This window comes from Suillus discolor (genome assembly GCF_016758755.1).
Source record: "Suillus discolor strain FC423 chromosome Unknown F5147scaffold_79, whole genome shotgun sequence".
In the NCBI taxonomy this organism is placed as follows: Eukaryota; Fungi; Basidiomycota; class Agaricomycetes; order Boletales; family Suillaceae; genus Suillus; species Suillus discolor.
In genome coordinates, this window is record NW_024541326.1 from 193033 (window position 1) to 210552 (window position 17520).

At 49.6% G+C, this 17520-nt stretch overlaps 5 protein-coding genes across 5 annotated transcripts; 3 read left to right on the forward strand and 2 right to left on the reverse strand.

Moving 5' to 3' along the window:
* Nucleotides 1-532: 532 nt before the first annotated feature.
* F5147DRAFT_657196 (uncharacterized protein) lies at nt 533-1552 on the forward strand (the record flags this gene model as incomplete). Its single annotated transcript, XM_041434235.1, has 10 exons — nt 533-554; nt 688-743; nt 807-865; nt 937-1026; nt 1080-1102; nt 1163-1196; nt 1270-1324; nt 1381-1431; nt 1486-1503; nt 1526-1552. 10 exons carry the CDS (start codon nt 533-535, stop codon nt 1550-1552), a joined length of 435 nt encoding a protein of 144 aa, XP_041287566.1.
* Nucleotides 1553-2036: 484 nt separating this feature from the next.
* On the forward strand, nt 2037-2761 carry F5147DRAFT_719762 (uncharacterized protein). The gene is made up of 2 exons (XM_041438777.1): nt 2037-2544; nt 2575-2761. The coding sequence occupies exons 1-2, from the start codon at nt 2132-2134 to the stop codon at nt 2627-2629; spliced, it is 468 nt and encodes a 155-aa protein (XP_041287567.1). The 5' UTR covers nt 2037-2131; the 3' UTR covers nt 2630-2761.
* A 299-nt stretch (nt 2762-3060) lies between these two features.
* F5147DRAFT_719766 (uncharacterized protein) lies at nt 3061-4193 on the reverse strand. The gene has a single exon (XM_041438778.1). It carries the CDS (start codon nt 3911-3913, stop codon nt 3368-3370), a length of 546 nt encoding a protein of 181 aa, XP_041287568.1. The 5' UTR covers nt 3914-4193; the 3' UTR covers nt 3061-3367.
* A 1340-nt stretch (nt 4194-5533) lies between these two features.
* F5147DRAFT_719769 (uncharacterized protein) lies at nt 5534-7047 on the forward strand. The gene is made up of 3 exons (XM_041438779.1): nt 5534-6009; nt 6061-6150; nt 6219-7047. Exons 1-3 carry the CDS (start codon nt 5898-5900, stop codon nt 6662-6664), a joined length of 648 nt encoding a protein of 215 aa, XP_041287569.1. The 5' UTR covers nt 5534-5897; the 3' UTR covers nt 6665-7047.
* Nucleotides 7048-13013: 5966 nt separating this feature from the next.
* Nucleotides 13014-14284, reverse strand: F5147DRAFT_763881 (uncharacterized protein; the record flags this gene model as incomplete). Its single annotated transcript, XM_041440669.1, has 5 exons — nt 13922-14284; nt 13743-13843; nt 13594-13650; nt 13410-13544; nt 13014-13354 (listed from the first exon to the last, which is right to left on the reverse strand). The coding sequence occupies exons 1-5, from the start codon at nt 14008-14010 to the stop codon at nt 13014-13016; spliced, it is 723 nt and encodes a 240-aa protein (XP_041287570.1). The 5' UTR covers nt 14011-14284.
* Nucleotides 14285-17520: the final 3236 nt, after the last annotated feature.

Below are 17520 nucleotides of genomic sequence, written 5' to 3' on the forward strand. Positions count from 1 at the left end.
TGAAGGTGTTGCATTCCAACTTGTGACGATGCTATTTGTTCCGCATTTCCGACGATGAATGCGACGATATCGTGTGGTCATTAATCCTTCCGGGAGAATCAAAAAGATTCAGTCGGAAGAGAACATGGGGAGATTAGTGACGTGCTCCATATGGTATAAGTGATTGTAGCAAGAGGTAGTAGTACTAGTTTTGGTTACTTCATTGGGCGTTTTCTGCTACATGGTTCCGGACTAAAATTTGAAGCTTCTGAAGCGTTACGTGAGTTACTAACCCCATCACTGCGTGTTGTCCAAAAATTCCGACGGCTTAGAGATGGCTGAGAATCTGGGGGTACCTAAGGTTTCAGCCACGTCGAAGCCATCAAATATTAGCCAACTTTTACGATGTCGGAAATTTGACCCTTTAAATTACCACTGGTGTCAACAATGGCTCGAACTTAGAGTCACTCTCACCTGCGTACTATCTACGTTTTAGCTACATCCACCTGGACTCAGTTGTACATAACCTGCAGCTAACATATATATACGAATTATGAATGAAGCTGTGCCGCACGGTAAGTGTTCAGATCAAGATGCACGGAGTTTAAATTTACCTTGTTCTTGACGCTCGACAACTGTTGGGGATGACTGCTATATCATGTTTCAAGTCCACACCTGTTCTCACTTATCACGGTTAGAATAATGCAGTATCTGACTGGGCACCCGACTGCACCGACGAGGGTACTCTCCAACGAAGACTAGCAGTAAGACCTACCCACCTCGAGAATATCAAGATAAAAGCCTGCTTGCTGAGACTCTAACTACAGAACTCGAGCTCTTCAATCCACACTCAATCTCAACTACTTGTCACCCCGACCCTTCGTCAGTAATTTGACTTTCCAGTTGTGAGTGTCCGTGAACTTGCTTTGCACAAAAATTTCACCCAACGTTCCGCAGCAACGACCTTGGCAAGGAGGTCACGATTATGCTCGCCTGGAGTCCCAATCTGGGCGGTCTCTATGAGGACTTCTTTCTGATAGTTTGGAGGTAAGTGCGTATACTTCTGTTAGGCATTATTCAAAACCTTGCAATTGTTTCAGGGTCAGCAAATTCGGGAAGTCGGGTGGGTGTTCCTATTCTCTTGCTGCCAAGTTGCCGACTTACATATGAGCCCTCTTTCCAGGTCCATACTGGGCTACTGAAACTCACACAACCCAGTAAGTAATGACAAGATCAATAGTCTTGAAAGTCGCTTATATATGGTATAGGCTTGCCGCTTGCTTGCTCCAGGGCCCAGGTCGAGAGTGGGAAGGTCATCAGCGCCGCGACCTCCGTCAATATCAATGTGAGCAACTCTCTTCTACTCTGAAATTGCTAGCACCAACGCGAGCCATAATGTAGAACAGCGAGAAAACAACCTTGACAAAAGCCAACAACGTCTATCATTTCTCTGTAAGTCTGGCTTTGTTGATTTTTATCTTGACCCCCAATGAATACCTCGTGTAGCCTCTCCCTCGCCAGTGCGTGCGTGCATACATCTATGTAGCATATAGTCAGGCTGCCAGAGGTGTAGCGAGCGGGTGGCATCATCATTGTATTTCATATAGCTACCATGTATTCGCAATTTAAATGGAATATTAATGCATATTCACAATATTTAAAATCATTATTAAATAAAGTGTACACCATATGTGGTTTATTATATATATATGTATGGTGTCGTTTTGGACCCATGGTAGCAGCCGGCTCGAACTTGATGGCCAAACGATGTCTTCGAGGTGATTGAAATCCGGAAAATCAACCGTCTGGAAGCCGGTTCATACCATAGGTCCAGAAACGGCTAAAACTTGACCCTGGGGTCACATTCCAGCCAGGTATCTACCGTCGGAAATTTTGACAACACGCAGTGCATTCACAACTCAGAATGTCAGAGATTTAGCCGTCTGAGACACGAGGGCAGCCAACGGCACTCCGACTCGGAGCAGAGTATACTGTAGAGATACGACACTAGGTTCGTCACGTGCAGCCCGTGACGATGTCACGCTTAGTCTTACAGGTTCGAATGTCCAGGTGACCTGTGACCTTACCCAAATAGATTCGCCTGCGGATCGTAGTGCTTCGCCGCTCGCAACGCCGTTTGCAACCATCTGACATGCTGCTTCGTGATTCAAGCAACTTGCTTCAGTCTGTCATGGATTCGCCTCGCATAGCGCTGACTGGTAACGAGTGGAATTTGTTCAGAAGAATGATCCAGCTGGATGGACGAGGATTGCTACTGCTCAGTACAAGACTGTCAGCGTTGACCAGGCAACAAACTCCGAGTCAGAGAACGAGGCCACTGATACTACCGGAGCCGAATCCCCCTTCGACGATGCTAGCGAGCATGACCTCGATGCCAGTGACGTGCCAATGGATGCACTCCTTGATCATATGGCTTCCGGGGGTGAACACGTCCGTTCTGACTGCCGTATCGATGCAGATGGCGGACTTCTGTGTTCAAACCACTCCGAAGTCTATGATGTGGGTGACATTACTGCCAAAGATGTGGAGAGTGGCTCGAATAGTGTTCTGAAGGTTGATTACGGGCGTGGAAAGCGTAGACGCATCGCAAATTCGATGTATGATGATTTCTGGTCCCATTAGCGCATAACCTATGTTTTTTTTCCCATATGTCACAAATTAGCTTCGTCCCACCAAAAATTCATGTGACAGTCACACCAAATAGATTCGATTCGTTAAGGGCTGTGACCTGTGACGAACCTAGTGTCGTATCTCTACAGTAAACTCCACTTGATGTTTTGAACCAATCAACCCCGCCAACGTGCCCGCTAGCTTTCCGTTTTCTGTCCGCTCCCTGCGCACCTGGTAATAACCGCCAAGATTGTCTTCATCGCAACAGAGACGGACCGTCACGGACACTCCGCTTGGAAGTGCTGACTCGGGTCTTCGCCGAAGCAATCTCGGGGACAGTACTAAGTAGTAACCAAACAAATCTTGTCGCAACGCACGACTTGTCTGTACTAGCAACCGTATTCTCAGGATGTCGTATAGCTTCCTTACCTTGGCCGCCCTGTTTTCAATGCTCCCTCCAATGATGAGAAGGTCAAAAGTAAGTAGAGGACATGAAAGTACCATACTATCGACAAGGAGATGGTAGAGTCTGTATCAACGACTCGAGGAGGAGGACATGCATCACTGTCAGGACCTGCATACGGCTCGTGCAGCGGCAACAAGAAAGAGTAGAACTGTCAAGTTACATATCCATACCATCAGATCCAAATATGCGACGAGCACGAGAATCTGAATCATAGGTAAATATGCCTCTGCCATCCAAATTCGAAACACGAGTCTTTCAAAGCAAACCGATTACTTCCTCTGGACTAGTTCCTCAGGCGGAAACCCCTCCTGACTGACGGATTCGCCTGGCTTGTGCTTCCGTATATAGATCATTTAGCAGTTGAATTTCGTCGATGACCTTTGAAGGCTGATTGCCTTTGGCCACAGCTCGTAGACAGCTACTAGAGACGATGTAAACCTTTTGATCAGGTAGATTCGCCTCCGCAAGATTTGCCTTCACATTGTGGCGAGTTTCGTTGACAAGTTGCTCTCTCGCAGCCATGTACAAGGTTGCCTGTTGCGACCGATCGGCGTTTTCATCATCGCTCTCGTATCTCATCTCCCTTATCATATTTGAAATATGTTGGTCTGCTTTTGAACGAACGATGTAAGTGGGGATTTTGAAGCGCCTGCAATTGCGGAGAATAGCGATGTCGGTCTGGGTGAACCGATTGTCGAACAAGACGACAATGCAATCAAAGACGTAAAGTCCCTGAGCGTTGAAATATTGCCAATCCGGGATCCTGATTGTCCCTGCTCCAGGAAGATCGTACCAGACATGTTGACACCGCTCGTCAGGGTCTGCATATCTTCCCATCGTCAGGGTGGTCTCTATGACCCCTGTCCGAGCGGAACCAGCTGCGCGGTTACTGATGCCGCGGAATGCGTTTACGAGTGATGACTTCCCTCCACCGGCCCTCCCAGCAACAGCGAAATGGAATAAATTCTCCTGATACTGAATTTTTGCTTGGGCAGCGAGAATTTCTTGAGGAGTAGGCGTTAATACAGGCTGGATGCCCTCTCTAAGCCGCCTTTCAGCATCTTCCTTGGCAGCTGCAGCCTCGCGAACATTGTTCTCAGCTACCTTTCTTACCGCCTCTGATTCTGCGACGGCTTCGGCGGCTTTCTTCTTTTCTTCTTCGGCTGCTCTCTGAAGACGTTCGGCGTCTTGCTTAGAAACCTCAGCCGCTCTCTGAGCATTTTCGAAGGCAGCTTGGGTGCGCTGCCTCTCCGCCTCAGCTTCTTGGGCCCTCTTCTTGGACTCCTCCGTTGCAAGTCGTGCAGCGCTTTCTGCAGCGAAACGGGCCGCATCTGCAGCTCTCACGGCGTCAAACATAGCCCTCATTTGCTCCTGATTTTTCTGCTGCGCGGCTGCCGCAGCCGACATGGCCTCTTGCTGGAACTGAAGTGTCCTACTTTGCATTGATTGCATTGATTGCGTGAGCTGCCCCACCTCCGCCCTCATACTGTCAAGGTCCCGAATGGCCCTATCCCGTTCTCTCTCAGCGTACCGGCGGGCTTCGATTTGAGCATAAGTTGGATTGGGAGCACTGTCACCGCTGAAACCGAACAACTTCGATACTGCCCAGGCGGCGCCCATCCCTACAGGTATGAGCCATGCCATTATCCTGCTTGCGCAAAGTGATCAGCATTCGAACAATCAAAAGAAAAGTCCGTACAATAGTGTGCGATCACTGCAAGAGATGAGAACAATCTACGAATGATTCGATGGGCTACCTTGAAAGGCTGGTGGATGACTCGTGCCGGCATTATATAGTTCAAATCCGCCAGATACTCAGCTCCATGTTGGCCTCGCGGCGGCGTAGCCACAGCTCGAATCAGTAACCCTTCACCTTGGGTTATGGGGTGCTTGACCACACTGCACGCACGTTTTAGAAGGATACTCATGTGGCATGATCGTCGCAAAGCTAAAGCGGAACAGGGCCTTCTGCAGATGCAGTGATGATTATATTAAGAATGCTTCTGGACGGCGTGTTTGGGGGTGCAGTCGGAGAAAGAGTTGAGGCTTGACTTTATTGTACACGCGCAGTGGAGAGGGCGCAATGCCTATCAGTTGAATGACGACCAACAACTTGAAGGGGTGAGTGCATAACTTGCGGTGGTTTTGATTGATGAGTGCTTTTTCCCCGTTCTTCGCCCCAAGACAGTAGATGGTTGACGGAGTCCATAGAGTGCTTCCACAATTAGCAGGCACGAGAATTAAGCATGTTTGCCGCTTTAGAGACATTGTTAGAGCTGTTAGCAAGCTGTTGCCGGCACGTACTGTGTCACATGATGGTACGTCTGTGTTGTTGCGCACGTGACGATCACCTCTTTTGTGGCTTTCGTAGTTAGCCTTATAACGTTCGAGGTACTTGAGTACCTGAAGCTCATGTGAGCGTAGATCGGCGGCCAATCAAAAATTCATTCATTCATTCGAACTCAAAGTACAAGTGGCACCGGCCGAGTGACTTCTTCTCGAATGCTGTTTTCATTCAACTGTGACTCTGTAGCTAATCACTTGCAGCACGCTAGAGACTTGCCTGTGTTCAGGTCAGCCAGGGTCAGCCAAGCCGGTCTGAATCTTTATTTCGATCGTCATACCAAGGACCCCTCTACTATGCTAGAGGGGCTGACCGCGGTCGCTCTTGGCTAAATCCAAGTCAGACTCCTCTCAAGTCGCCGTTCATATCATAACCAGCACACCACCTCCACGCAGAGCGTGTCATCCACTCCTTTCGCAGTCAATTTTGCTGTCCTCCTAGCATCGCAATTTTAGTATTTCGGTTCCGTTGCTTGCCATGATGACTCCACAAACCGCCCCTGTCACTCGCGCTATCCATGATCGCATACGGTGTCAGCCTGTTTCCAGCGGTACGACCCTCTGTATTGGGGACATCGTTACAATCATTGGTGAGTCATTCTCTGCAATGAAATAGAAACTTCATCATACGTGTATTTTAGTGATCAGTATTGTCTTTATCCTCGCACTCTCGTGTATTTTCTGGACATGGCGGATAGTCCATCGTCATGCTATCGCTGATCAGGAACAAGGTAAGGGCTTATTAGAGATTAGTATACTTTAACTCGAGGGGCTAAGCCTTACTCACACCTTTTAATAGCTTCATCCAATCGCGATCCCTACAATGTAGTCTCCCCTTCACTGGATAGCTCCGTTCTCGTGAGAAAGGGTGTCGTGCGCGAACCGTACAAGCCGGTGCAGGCCAAAACAGCTGGGCCTGACGTCTTCTGGTCACCGCAGGCCCAGCTGCCTGAACTCAAGTTTCATCTCGATCCTCTACCCACCATGGAAGAAATGACAGAGATGAGAAACAACTTTTCCATTCGCCCATTTTCTTGCCACTTTCCATCGTCACCCTCTCCCCGTTCCAGCTTGGTATCTTTGAACCCGCCTCTGTTACAGTCACAGTCCTTCGGGGGTGCGGCACACCTACCTACGCGGAGCGGCAGCCAGAAGTTCGACATGTTACCAGATAGCGCATGTTTTGAAGGCGGTGGCGAAATCTCGCTTGGCAAAGCGATTCCAGCTGTACCCGGTGACCGATAGTTCTCACTCGAGTGTGAAGTTCGCATAAGAGTCCTGGACTTGTGGATGACGGTGACGGGTCGGGTGGGTTGCTGTGCGGATATGAGATGAAGTTGCTCTTACAGTACTCCCACTTTTTGCGTTCGAAGCACCTGTTGCAGTCTTCCGCGAACAGGAGTGTAATATATGGCAACAGGAGTCGATGGTAAAATAGATCGCAATCGCATGCTGTCACGTTGATTGCACCACCCGAGCCTAGGGCCACAGGCCTACGAGTGCGAAGGCGTACTAGTATGGGCAAACCAAACAGGATCGCTGAGCATTTAATAAGTGATGAATTGATGTTCGAAAGAACCGCGTTAGCCTTATGGGTAGAAGGCACAGTAGAGCACTATAGGTGTGTGGCACAAGCTTTGAATAAGATTTTTTCCGTGGGTGACTGCCAGTTCCTAGCCATATCTACGGCAAACGACGGACAGATTGGAAGGTGCCGAAATGACATCTAAAGATAGAAGGCCCTCCAAGGTAGGTTTAGATTTTTCCGACACACTGAGCGGGAGAAAAAAAGGGTGGGTGACGAAAAGAGCTGGAAGTCCTACTACGAGCTAGTGCCAATGAGTATCTAACGCAATGACGAGCAAGCGAGAAAAGGCGAAGGCCTCCTATAAATTGCTCGCCTGCGTTAGATAGTAATTAGAATTTCTGTCAGTGGAGACGGAGATTAATATTGCTCAGCGCTCAGCATGCCGAGAGCGCATCGAGCGCGTGTCACATGGACAAAGGGAGTCCCTGTGATAGGCCAGCACAATCGTACGATTCGTGAGTGCTCCTGGTCCGTGTTCACATTCCCCTATTAGCATCCTTTGCCTGTGTCCCTCTGCTCCTCCTTTGGCAATTCGATTCCGCATATTTGTTAATATGGGCCTGTCAGCAATGTGAACGGTTCCGGGGCCCTGTGCGTGCTCGGTGGTCTGAGCTCCTAATACTTGCTCTGCCAGTGAGCCTCTGAATAAGTCGAAATCAAGGTTGATACATTAGATGGTATTGTAGAAAAAATATGAGAAAGTGTTAACATATCGAATACTGGAGTGCGTCTTTACCCACAACGAGTACGCGGTACATGACACTAGTGACAATTTTACAAGTATATGTGGAGAATCTATACAAGCGGGAGGCTTCGCGACACGCTAAACAGGTACGAATATCTCAGTATTCGTTTATGAAACTCTATTAACAAAATGTTGTACCTAAACAGGTACGAATCTACTTGTACGTCAGTACTCTACTCAAACGTTACAGTGGGATAACAACTCACATCTCAGTATTTGTTTATGAAACTGAGATGTTACGACTTTGGCTGGCTCTTCTTATACGGTGAGTGTGCCAGCAAGACTTTTGATGAAAACATATATACTTAAGAATGAAAAGATTGCCGACGTTGACACGTCGTCCATGTTCTCCGTTTGGAGACGCTCGCACTCGATGTGGTTCATTCTTCGGCCGTACTCTCCTTCTCCCCTTCGGCTCTGTCTCTCTCGGCCTTACGCTCCTCGGATACATCGGCTCTCAACACTCCCCCTCGAGCGCTATCCAAACGCATCAATGTCCGTAACCTCTGGAGTCTGGGACGTGCTAAGGGCTTGGTGAACGCGTCCGCAACGTTGTCTTCGCTTGGGCAGTAGATGATCTTGAACGTGCCGTCCTTCACGTGTCCGCGCACGAAGTGGTAGCGCAGGTCAATATGTTTGGTACGTGATTGAAACTTGCCTGTTGAAACTAACGCTATAGCTGCTTGATTATCAGCAGAGTATGGGCGTAGGGAGGTTGTGGATGTCGTAGAGCTCGCGCATGAGGAGTTGTAGGTAAAGTACCTCCCGTGCCATGCTGGTCAAGGCGATATACTCAGCCTCTGCCGTAGATAGCGCTATAATGGGCTGTTTGCGCGCGCTCCAGGAAACGGGGCCTCCATTGAGCAGTACAATGTACCCGCTCATGGAGTGCCTATGAGGCTGGGATGCCCAATCGGCATCAACAAAGGCCTCGATGCCTCCGTCGCTGGACCCCAGCTGTGAGTTCATATTCGGCGGTGCCTTTCAGGTACCGCAGGGCGCGTTTGGTAGCCTCCCAATGAGGTCTACCTGGATTCCTCATGAATTGGGATAGGGTTGCCACTGCAAAGGCGATATCCGGCCGGGTACTCGTAGCGGCATACATCAATGATCCGATTGCGCGTTGATACGGCACATCACGCATAGCTTGGACTTCGGCGTGCGTTGCGGGAGATTGTTCCATGGAGAGGACAGTGCCTGGTTCCATGGGCGTGTGGAGGATCTTTGCGTCTTCCAGGTGGAACCGTTCGAGGATCGTGTCGACATACGCCTTTTGGGATAGCGTCAAGGTGCGTGCTATTCGGTTTCTCATCACCTTAAGGCCTAGTAACCAGCTCAGTTCCCCTAGGTCGGTAATTTCGAAGTGCGTGCGCAGCTCGGACTTGAAACGATGGATATGGGAGATATGGTTGGCGGTGACGGCCATGTCATCGACTGACACGGTGATGACGACGTGTTCGTTCAAGGTGTGTTTAAAATAGACAGCTTGGTCTACCTTCGATCGACTGAACCCCATTTCGTTGAACGCTCCAGCCAGTTCTTGCGCCCACTCGTACCCGGCCTGCTTGAGTCCAGGTAAGCTCCGTTTCAACTTTAGCACCTTTCCTTCCTGACCATCCTTCAGATATCCCGGGGGCGCTCTCATGTAGATTTCCTCCTGCAGACTCGCATATAGGTACTGCACTTTTAACATCCACCTGATGTATCTCCCAGTCACGCTGAGCCGCCATCGTTAGCACGGCACGTATAGTGCTCATATTGGCTGTGGGGGCGAAGGTTTCGAAGAAATCGACCCCATACTTCTGGCGCTGTCCATTGGCGACTAGACGCGCTCGAAGCTTCAGTTTCTCGCCGTCCGGGCCGCGTTTCAGTGGCCAGGACGTAATGACATGGGATTATGTTTACAGCCTCGAGGTGCGTCTACAATATCCCACTGTGCCTAGCTTCTCGAGTTGACTGATTTCGTAATCTATGGCTTCTTGCCATTCCACAGCGTCCGGGCCTTTCAGGGCTTGTTGGAGGGTTGGCTCTGGTTGTACCGCTGCCAATGCCAGGTGAATGTGCGCCTCTTCATCTAAGAGGTCGATTTCTGATGCTTCTAACAGGTTTTCCATGGCTGACGGCAGCCTTTTGGCCTTCGTTTAGCGCCGCGTAATATCCTGGAGGTGGTCTGGCCCTCGTTTCCCTCAGTAGGAGGAGTAGATGGCTGAGGTTGCTGAGGAGTAGATGGCTGAGGTTGCTGGCCGGTAGATGGTTGAGGTTGCTGGCCGGTAGATGGTTGAGGTTGCTGTTGTAGGTTTGGTGGAGATGGGCTGGACGCTATTAGGTGAGTCTTTATTAATATTGCCGCTATTATGTTCGTTGACTGCAGCAGACTCCCCCTCGTCCAGCACACCATCTCTTACCTCCATCGGTGGGAAGGTAACAGTTCCTTTCCACTGAGACACGCCGCTTACCCGGCCAGTACACCCGGTAACCTTTGCTTTCGGCATCCACCCCCACAAATACTGCCTCTTCCGCCTTCGCCTCCAGCTTGCCCGCCTCCAGGACATGGACAAAAACCTTGGCCCCAAACTCATGGGCCTGAGACAGGTCCGGTTTGGACTTGCGCACCAGCTCATAGGGCGTGCTACCTGGGATGGCTCTCGACGGTAGGCGGTTCTTGAGCCAGGTGGCGTAACTAACGGCCTCGGCCCACAGGTATTTTGGCATATCCTTGCCCAGGAGCATCGCTCTCGCGTGCTCGACCAGGGTGCGGTTGAGGCGTTCTGCGACACCGTTCTGCTGAGGTGAGTCGTGGACCGTTAGTTGGCGCTCAATACCTTGCTGACGCAGGTGATTTTCGAACTCTGTGCTCAGGTATTCTCCTCCCCGATCTGAACGCACTTTCCGCAACCGGGTTCCGGGCGTCTGACGATCGAGCCAGGCCTCAGTAGGCCTTGAAAGCCGTGAGTGCTTCGCTCTTGTGTTTCAGGAACTGCAGCTTCGTTTGGCGACTAAAATCATCCGTGAAACTAATATAATAGCTGCAGCCTCCCAAGCTTGTCAGTCTGCGCCGGCCCCCATAGGTCCGTATGGACAAGTTCGCCATAGGTAAGTGCTCGCGTCTTCGTCTCCTTGGGGAAGGACTGCCGCGTTGACTTAGCTTTGACACAGGCTTGCAGAACTCGGCGGCGGGCACTGGGTCAACGTCAATGCCCTCGATTAGGCCCTTCTTGACTGCAGTCAAGAAGGGCCACATGCGACACGTGTCCTAGGGAGCGATGGAGTTGGTTTATGGTAGGTTTTGTCGCGGCAACGTTGGCTCTATGCTTACGCTCAGATGTCACCGAGTAAAGTCCTTGGACTTGGGGAATTTCCGCGATGGTCCTTCGTTCGGGGGCAGCAGATAGTATCTTGCACATTCCCCCTTCGAACAGTACGGCCAAGCCGGCAGACGCTATCCTGTTGGTGGATATTAGGGTGAAAGCCATGGAGGGGGCATAGAGGACGTCCTTGAGCGTGACAGTTGTCCGCTTCAGGCCCAATGGTAAGTCTATCTTAACATCTCCGCTGTCCTGTCGCATTGACAGTAGAGCCGTTTGCAGTGTAGACCTTCTGCGGTGGGATATCGACGAAGGTCACGAATTTTGCCCTATCGGGGCAGAAATGGGATGTCGCGCCGGAGTCTACAATAGCTCCACGGCGGTCTGGAGGTACGTCCATAGATTTAGCGATGACTGCTAGATCTGACGTCGCGAAAGCGTAATTATCTTTTACCTCCGGCTCCTTGGCTGCGTTGGCACTGTGTTTCTGGGTGCGTCCTCCTTGTCTCTGTCGCTGATTCGGCCCCTGACCCTCCTTGCCTCCTCCTTTCCGCCAACAGTCTACTCTTCCAGTGTCCCTTGCGATCGCAGTTCGTGCAGAGTGCGTCGGGGTTGGACTGTGGGGCTGAGCTCTGAGAGCTCCTGCTCCTCCCCGGGTTTGTTCTCACAGAGAGCGCACTGTTCAGTTCCCCTTTTGTTGGGACGTCTGTCGGTGAGTAACCGATGTTCGTATTCCTCGGTGATGATCGTGATGAGTTCATAGGGAGATAGAGGTGTTTTGGTGATCTTAGCGGCTGCGTTCATGGATGAGAGAAGCGGGCGGTAGGATTCGGGCAGAGACCCTAAAATTATAGCATGGAAGTCCACATCGACGACGGTAACCCCCATTCCAGCTAGGGACTCCCGCAGGCGCAAAAGCTCAGCAAAATGCGCCTTCACGTCTCCTCCTTCTTCGCACCTCGTCTCCTGGAGCCTTCGTCTCAGATCTATCTGGACAAGTTCTGTTTTGCCTTCGTGAATTTGACATATTTCTTTCCAGATTTCGGACGCAGATCCTAACTTTTGGACTCGTAACAGGAGCCGATCCGTGATCGTGCAGAAGATCTGCTGTTTTACGAGTGAGTTCTTTTGTTGATACTCGTCAGTCTTCGCATCGAGCTCATCAATCTCCTTTTGCGTAGGCGTTGTACCATCCGGCTTCGTAACGACCCCCGTAGAGCTCACTATGAAAGGCGTAGGCTCTATAGCTCGACCATCGGTATATCTCGTGAGTCCTCGTGCACCTATTGCTGTTAATGTCCGTTCCTTATAGGTTATCCAGTTCGAGCCGTCTTCGGCAAGCTTCGGGATGTTAAAAAGGCTTGAGTTGGCGCTGGGAGCAGACGAGTCCATGGTCGAGACAGGGCTCATAACCTGTGGAGAATCTATACGAGCGGGAGGCTTCGCGACACGCTAAACAGGTACGAATATCTCAGTATTCGTTTATGAAACTCTATTAACAAAATGTTGTACCTAAACAGGTACGAATCTACTTGTACGTCAGTACTCTACTCAAACGTTACAGTGGGATAACAACTCACATCTCAGTATTCGTTTATGAAACTGAGATGTTACGACTTTGGCTGGCTCTTCTTATACGGTGAGTGTGCCAGCAAGACTTTTGATGAAAACATATATACTTAAGAACAAAAAGATTGCCGACGTTGACACGTCGTCCATGTTCTCCGTTTGGAGACGCTCGCACTCGATGTGGTTCATTCTTCGGCCGTACTCTCCTTCTCCCCTTCGGCTCTGTCTCTCTCTGCCTTATGCTCCTCGGATACATCGGCTCTCAACAAAGGGCGTGCTTTCCTCCACCATGGTGGCCTTGCAGCAAGTGGACATCAACACCCCCAGGTCCCATCTTGTCCATAAGGAATCACTTCATCAAATATCTAACGACTTTCTTATACAAGATCACAATCTAGGACATTCCACATCCGTCCGAAGCGGCCTATGCTTATTCATCTGGTACGGACACTTGAACTCCTTTCCGCAGCCTGGACAAACAGCCTTAATCCTCCCTTCGTGCACTTCTGTGACGTGACGAGTGAGATTATCCTTGTTGATGAGTGCCGAGCATTTATCCCAGGTGCATTTTACCTTTGCTTGGTTAACCTGCCCAACGGGGACAAACAGTTCCGCATCAGGTCTGGCTGCAGAACTCAATAGGGCATTTCCCGGCTCGAAATAAATTCTCTGGAAGGGTTTCGCAGCGGGCTCATAGACGGAATTGGACGTGCCATGGAGCAATAAATCTAGGGATACATTGTAAGTGTTTCAATGAAATGTTGCGAACGATAACGAATTTACCGAGGCGAGCATCCAAACCATCTGATGACGATTCCCTGACATGCGGGTCAGAAAATGTCGGAATGCCTGCAGAGTACATGCTGTACTGAGGCTGAGTTACACAGTCGGCACTGCGGGTGCCATGGGGCAATGAGCCTGTACATGGTAAGCATTCAAAGGAAAAACTGCATATACAGCAACTTACCCTCTGTACCCTCTGTTAACGATTCCATTACCCGAATGATGCTTCGTGGGGTGCAGGCTGTAGCACGAAGCAGGGGTCTTGCGAAGATTCAGACGGTAGGATAGTATCGAGGCTATCGAGTCCAGCTTGGGAGTCGATGGTGCTATCACATCCGTCCGAATCCTCCATTGTGGCATCTGACCGGTAGTTTTCAAGGAGATTCATGATGCTGTGAACCTCCTGGATTTCCTCGTGCATGCGACGCTCTAACCTGTAGAGGCGATTGAGGCACTCGAGATATGACTGCCGGACTAGTCTTGTTGAATGTTGATCAGGGGCCTGTACTGACCATGAGGACAACAGGTTTTGTCGTGTTAATCTGGATGAATTTATGGTGCGCTTGTGTCTTTTTCTACGGTGCGCGCGTAAACTATCCATCTGTAGACTCTGGGCGACAGGTTAAAACAGTAGGGAAGCAGGAGAACCCTTGTTATCCTTTGTGAGGGTTGGGAAATTGATCACAAAATGGGACATTATCCCAAGGCCTTTTTATCATGCGCTTCATGCCCATGGCACATCTGGTCGGTATTACGCCGGTCCAACAAAATTTTATCTTCCTCCTGTTGCACGACAGGACCAATTGGCAAGTCTTACCGGAAATGAAGTGCATGTCAACTGCAAAGCGTAATTGTTGCCTGCCACTCGAACCCTGTGTACCTGTTATAGATTTAGATCACTCCATGGCCATGCGCGGCCTGCTTGCTTCTAGGTGACAGTCAAACACGTTGTGAATGAATTACACACATACCCGAAATAACCGTGCACTATGTCAATGGACGACTCCTTTGAGTTCAGGTAGGCTGCGTTAGAAGTTGGTGTGACTCACAGTGCACTGTCACAGGTACTATTATGCTGGTTGTCGGGATGTGTCTAGCTATATACTGTGGTAGTTCCATTTGAACGGTCTCCATCGCGGTGACGTCCTTCTTAACCAGGAACCGTGTTGTAACAAGAAAGGATCATTTCGGTTGGTACTCGTGCTCCATGATGTCAACAAGGGCAGATGGCAGGGACACAAAAGGATCGATATTCTGTTCTCCATCAATACTGGTTGATATTGCCATTCCCAATCGACTTCCAAACATAGCCGTGGCGGTCCATGTATCTTCTCTTTCATGAAATCCGCGACAAAGAGCTAATTACGTCTGCAGCCTTTACTCAACGACATGGAATTCCATCAGGGCAATCCACTAGAATCCGCCAGCACCATACCTGTTGGTTCGAATTCACCCGCAGCACTCCCAACCCATCGGCCAACACAACAAGGAACCCGGTGGGGAAGAAGATGAGGGGTCACGGTACCTAGATCAGACAGCCGAGTGGGCAAGCAAGTAACGTGTGTCATCATCGTGAGTATGAAAAGGCTTGTTGCCTCGAAATTTGAGGTTATTACCAGGCAGCTGCGCACAGAACGGGCAAGTGCGGAGATATATGTACGTATCTGACTCTATGTAATCTCCCGCGAACAATGGCCGCTGAGCACTTCATTGAACCTTGAGCTTAAGCTTAAGCTTGACCTTCCGCCGAATCGCTGATGACATCTCTGAATGACTCGGTTATCCTTCTTGACAGCTCTTGAGCGTGGGGGGCAAGTGCACTTTACTTTATCTTGACCAGCCTGCGCAACTCGAATGGGTTGTTGGTTACAACTTGCCGGAGACTCAGACAAGGCCTTTCCATCTGAGTACGTCTCCTACTGAGGCAGGAACACGGGTACACTAAGCCCATAGCTGATGGCACCAGATGTAACCCGATACTGTACTAATCCTCCGCATGCATGTCTGAGTTCTCCGATTTAACTGAACTCGATCCAAAGCAGGAATTACTAATACCTTAGTGACTGATCATGTAAACTTACACCATATAAGTCTGTCGCGAAGTCTACAATGGCACTCTTTCATGGGGCGGGCCCGCACGGCGAAGACACAGGTACAAATATCACAGGAAATTAATATCGGGTTGATTAAGCTTGCGATTAATTCATATCGTCCAATTATCATCCAGCGCTCATAACGGGCTACATATAAGAAAATATTGTGTGTGACGTTTCTTGCATATTTACATGCATATGGCTCTTTGAGGCATATATATGTGCAGTCCACATCCAGGAATTTAGTTGCCAGTTCATGGTATCGCCCGAACAGGTTCTCGATTAGTACAGTTTCGGACGGTTTGTGTACAGGAGAATTTCAGTGCAGGGTTCTCGCCGTCTCGGTTAATATATTGCGGCATGGTGGCCTTTTTCGTAACCTCATTTGCTCATTGGATGAATTACATAATCATTCAATTGCACCACTAACACTGCGCAGATAAGTCCATAACAACCCGAATGCCATCACGTCAAGATTTTAATCTTTACGCGAACTATCTATCAGATTGGGCCACGCGACAATCTAGATATCTATGGCTCGTCTTGGTGCCTGCTTGTTAACGCCCAGGATTAATCGATTTTCTACCGACCTAAGTCCCTGACTGATATCTAATCATTACAGCTGTGCAATTTCTGCCGGACCCGAACCTTTGGACCAACTATCGGATTAGTAATCGACTCTGAATGCCAGTGTACCACACATTGTATGTTGCTATGATACTCTGGCATAAGGCTGCGCGATATCGTCAGTGAAAACACAGCAACAACCACCGTAAGCTTAGGAGTTATATACAAGGGTAGTGCTATTTACAAGATCCGGGTTTAGGATACGCTAGTACGTAGGCCACCAGTTTGGCACTCTTTTGATCCTGCACCGAAATTGAAACGTTTACAAGTTGATGATGACAGGAGTGTACGGACTACGTTAACCTGTCAGATTACCTCGTCTTGCCACCAGATTCATTTGCTTTCGCGCAACCTTTTCAGCGTGAAAAAAAAATAACAAGTTTGCGCTGCATAGAATCAGGATGATCGCATTTGAGGTCCTGATTGAAACCCACCGAGACCGTCTTCGCGGTTAGAGCATGCCGCTAAGAGTCAATGGAATCAACCATGAGTTTGGGTTTGAGACTGTGCTCACGTAGGAATGTCCTGTCTCGAATGATTCTCGGCGTCCCACACCCTTGCTATTCTATCTTTTAGCAAATTCACTCACCACCAACCCTACACAAAACAACACTTTACCGACGTCCCGGGCGAACACCTTCCCTCTCTCGGTATCCAATATTCTTATTCCCACTGTCCGCATCTTCCCGTGGACGACGGCGTGGCTTACTTACGGTGCGTCATCTCCGTCTCGCTAGTCTTACCCTATCTAGTCACCACTACTCAAGTTCCATACTCGCAGGTCGCTGCTTGAACAAGTGATGATCCGATGTTCGCCTAGCAGGTGAAACAAGTTGTGTTGTCCAAATTTTTGACGGGCGTTATTGCTGACATCCCAGGCGCTGGAGTACGTGATTGGTTGCCGAAGCGTGCAACGAAATAACGTTGGCCTAAAATAGTAGCTCACGGAGGGGTGCGTCTAGCGCGTTTATGTAAATGAACGGTGTGACCGAGGCGCCGCAACAAAGAGCCCAAGGCACATGTCCTTGGCGGGATGTGACCAAATTATATGTTTGCGCAGCCTGGGATGAACCGGTCATAAGTTAAGTTTCGTTTGTTAATGGACATTACCGTGACTAAATACGCGTGGAAATCGCCATTGGCATCCAGGACTCCCCAGAGAAATCAGGTACTTGGTTAAGGAAAGAGCCGCGTCGCATGAGGAGTTTGGAGACGGCCAAGTCGTACCTTGAAGATTGAGCCCTGATAGATCGAAAATCACGCGAATTGTGTGGCGGGCGCGTCTTTTCTGAAGTCGGCGCCGTCAAAAAAAGGATTTCCTTCGGATAGATCAAAAGCTTGACAGATCTTTTCAACGCCAACGGTGACTCTACTTCAAGTTTTGGGTTTCG

Bases quoted from the DNA above. Each gene is read 5' to 3' on its own strand.
- F5147DRAFT_719762 (XM_041438777.1), top strand. From the start codon at position 2,132: ATGCTGCTTCGTGATTCAAGCAACTTGCTTCAGTCTGTCATGGATTCG. The intron at 2,545-2,574 runs GTTCTGAAGGTT...GGGCGTGGAAAG, and splicing joins TGGAGAGTGGCTCGAATAGT to CGTAGACGCATCGCAAATTC.
- F5147DRAFT_719766 (XM_041438778.1), bottom strand. From the start codon at position 3,913: ATGGGAAGATATGCAGACCCTGACGAGCGGTGTCAACATGTCTGGTAC.
- F5147DRAFT_719769 (XM_041438779.1), top strand. From the start codon at position 5,898: ATGATGACTCCACAAACCGCCCCTGTCACTCGCGCTATCCATGATCGC. The intron at 6,010-6,060 runs GTGAGTCATTCT...CGTGTATTTTAG, and splicing joins GGACATCGTTACAATCATTG to TGATCAGTATTGTCTTTATC. The intron at 6,151-6,218 runs GTAAGGGCTTAT...ACCTTTTAATAG, and splicing joins TATCGCTGATCAGGAACAAG to CTTCATCCAATCGCGATCCC.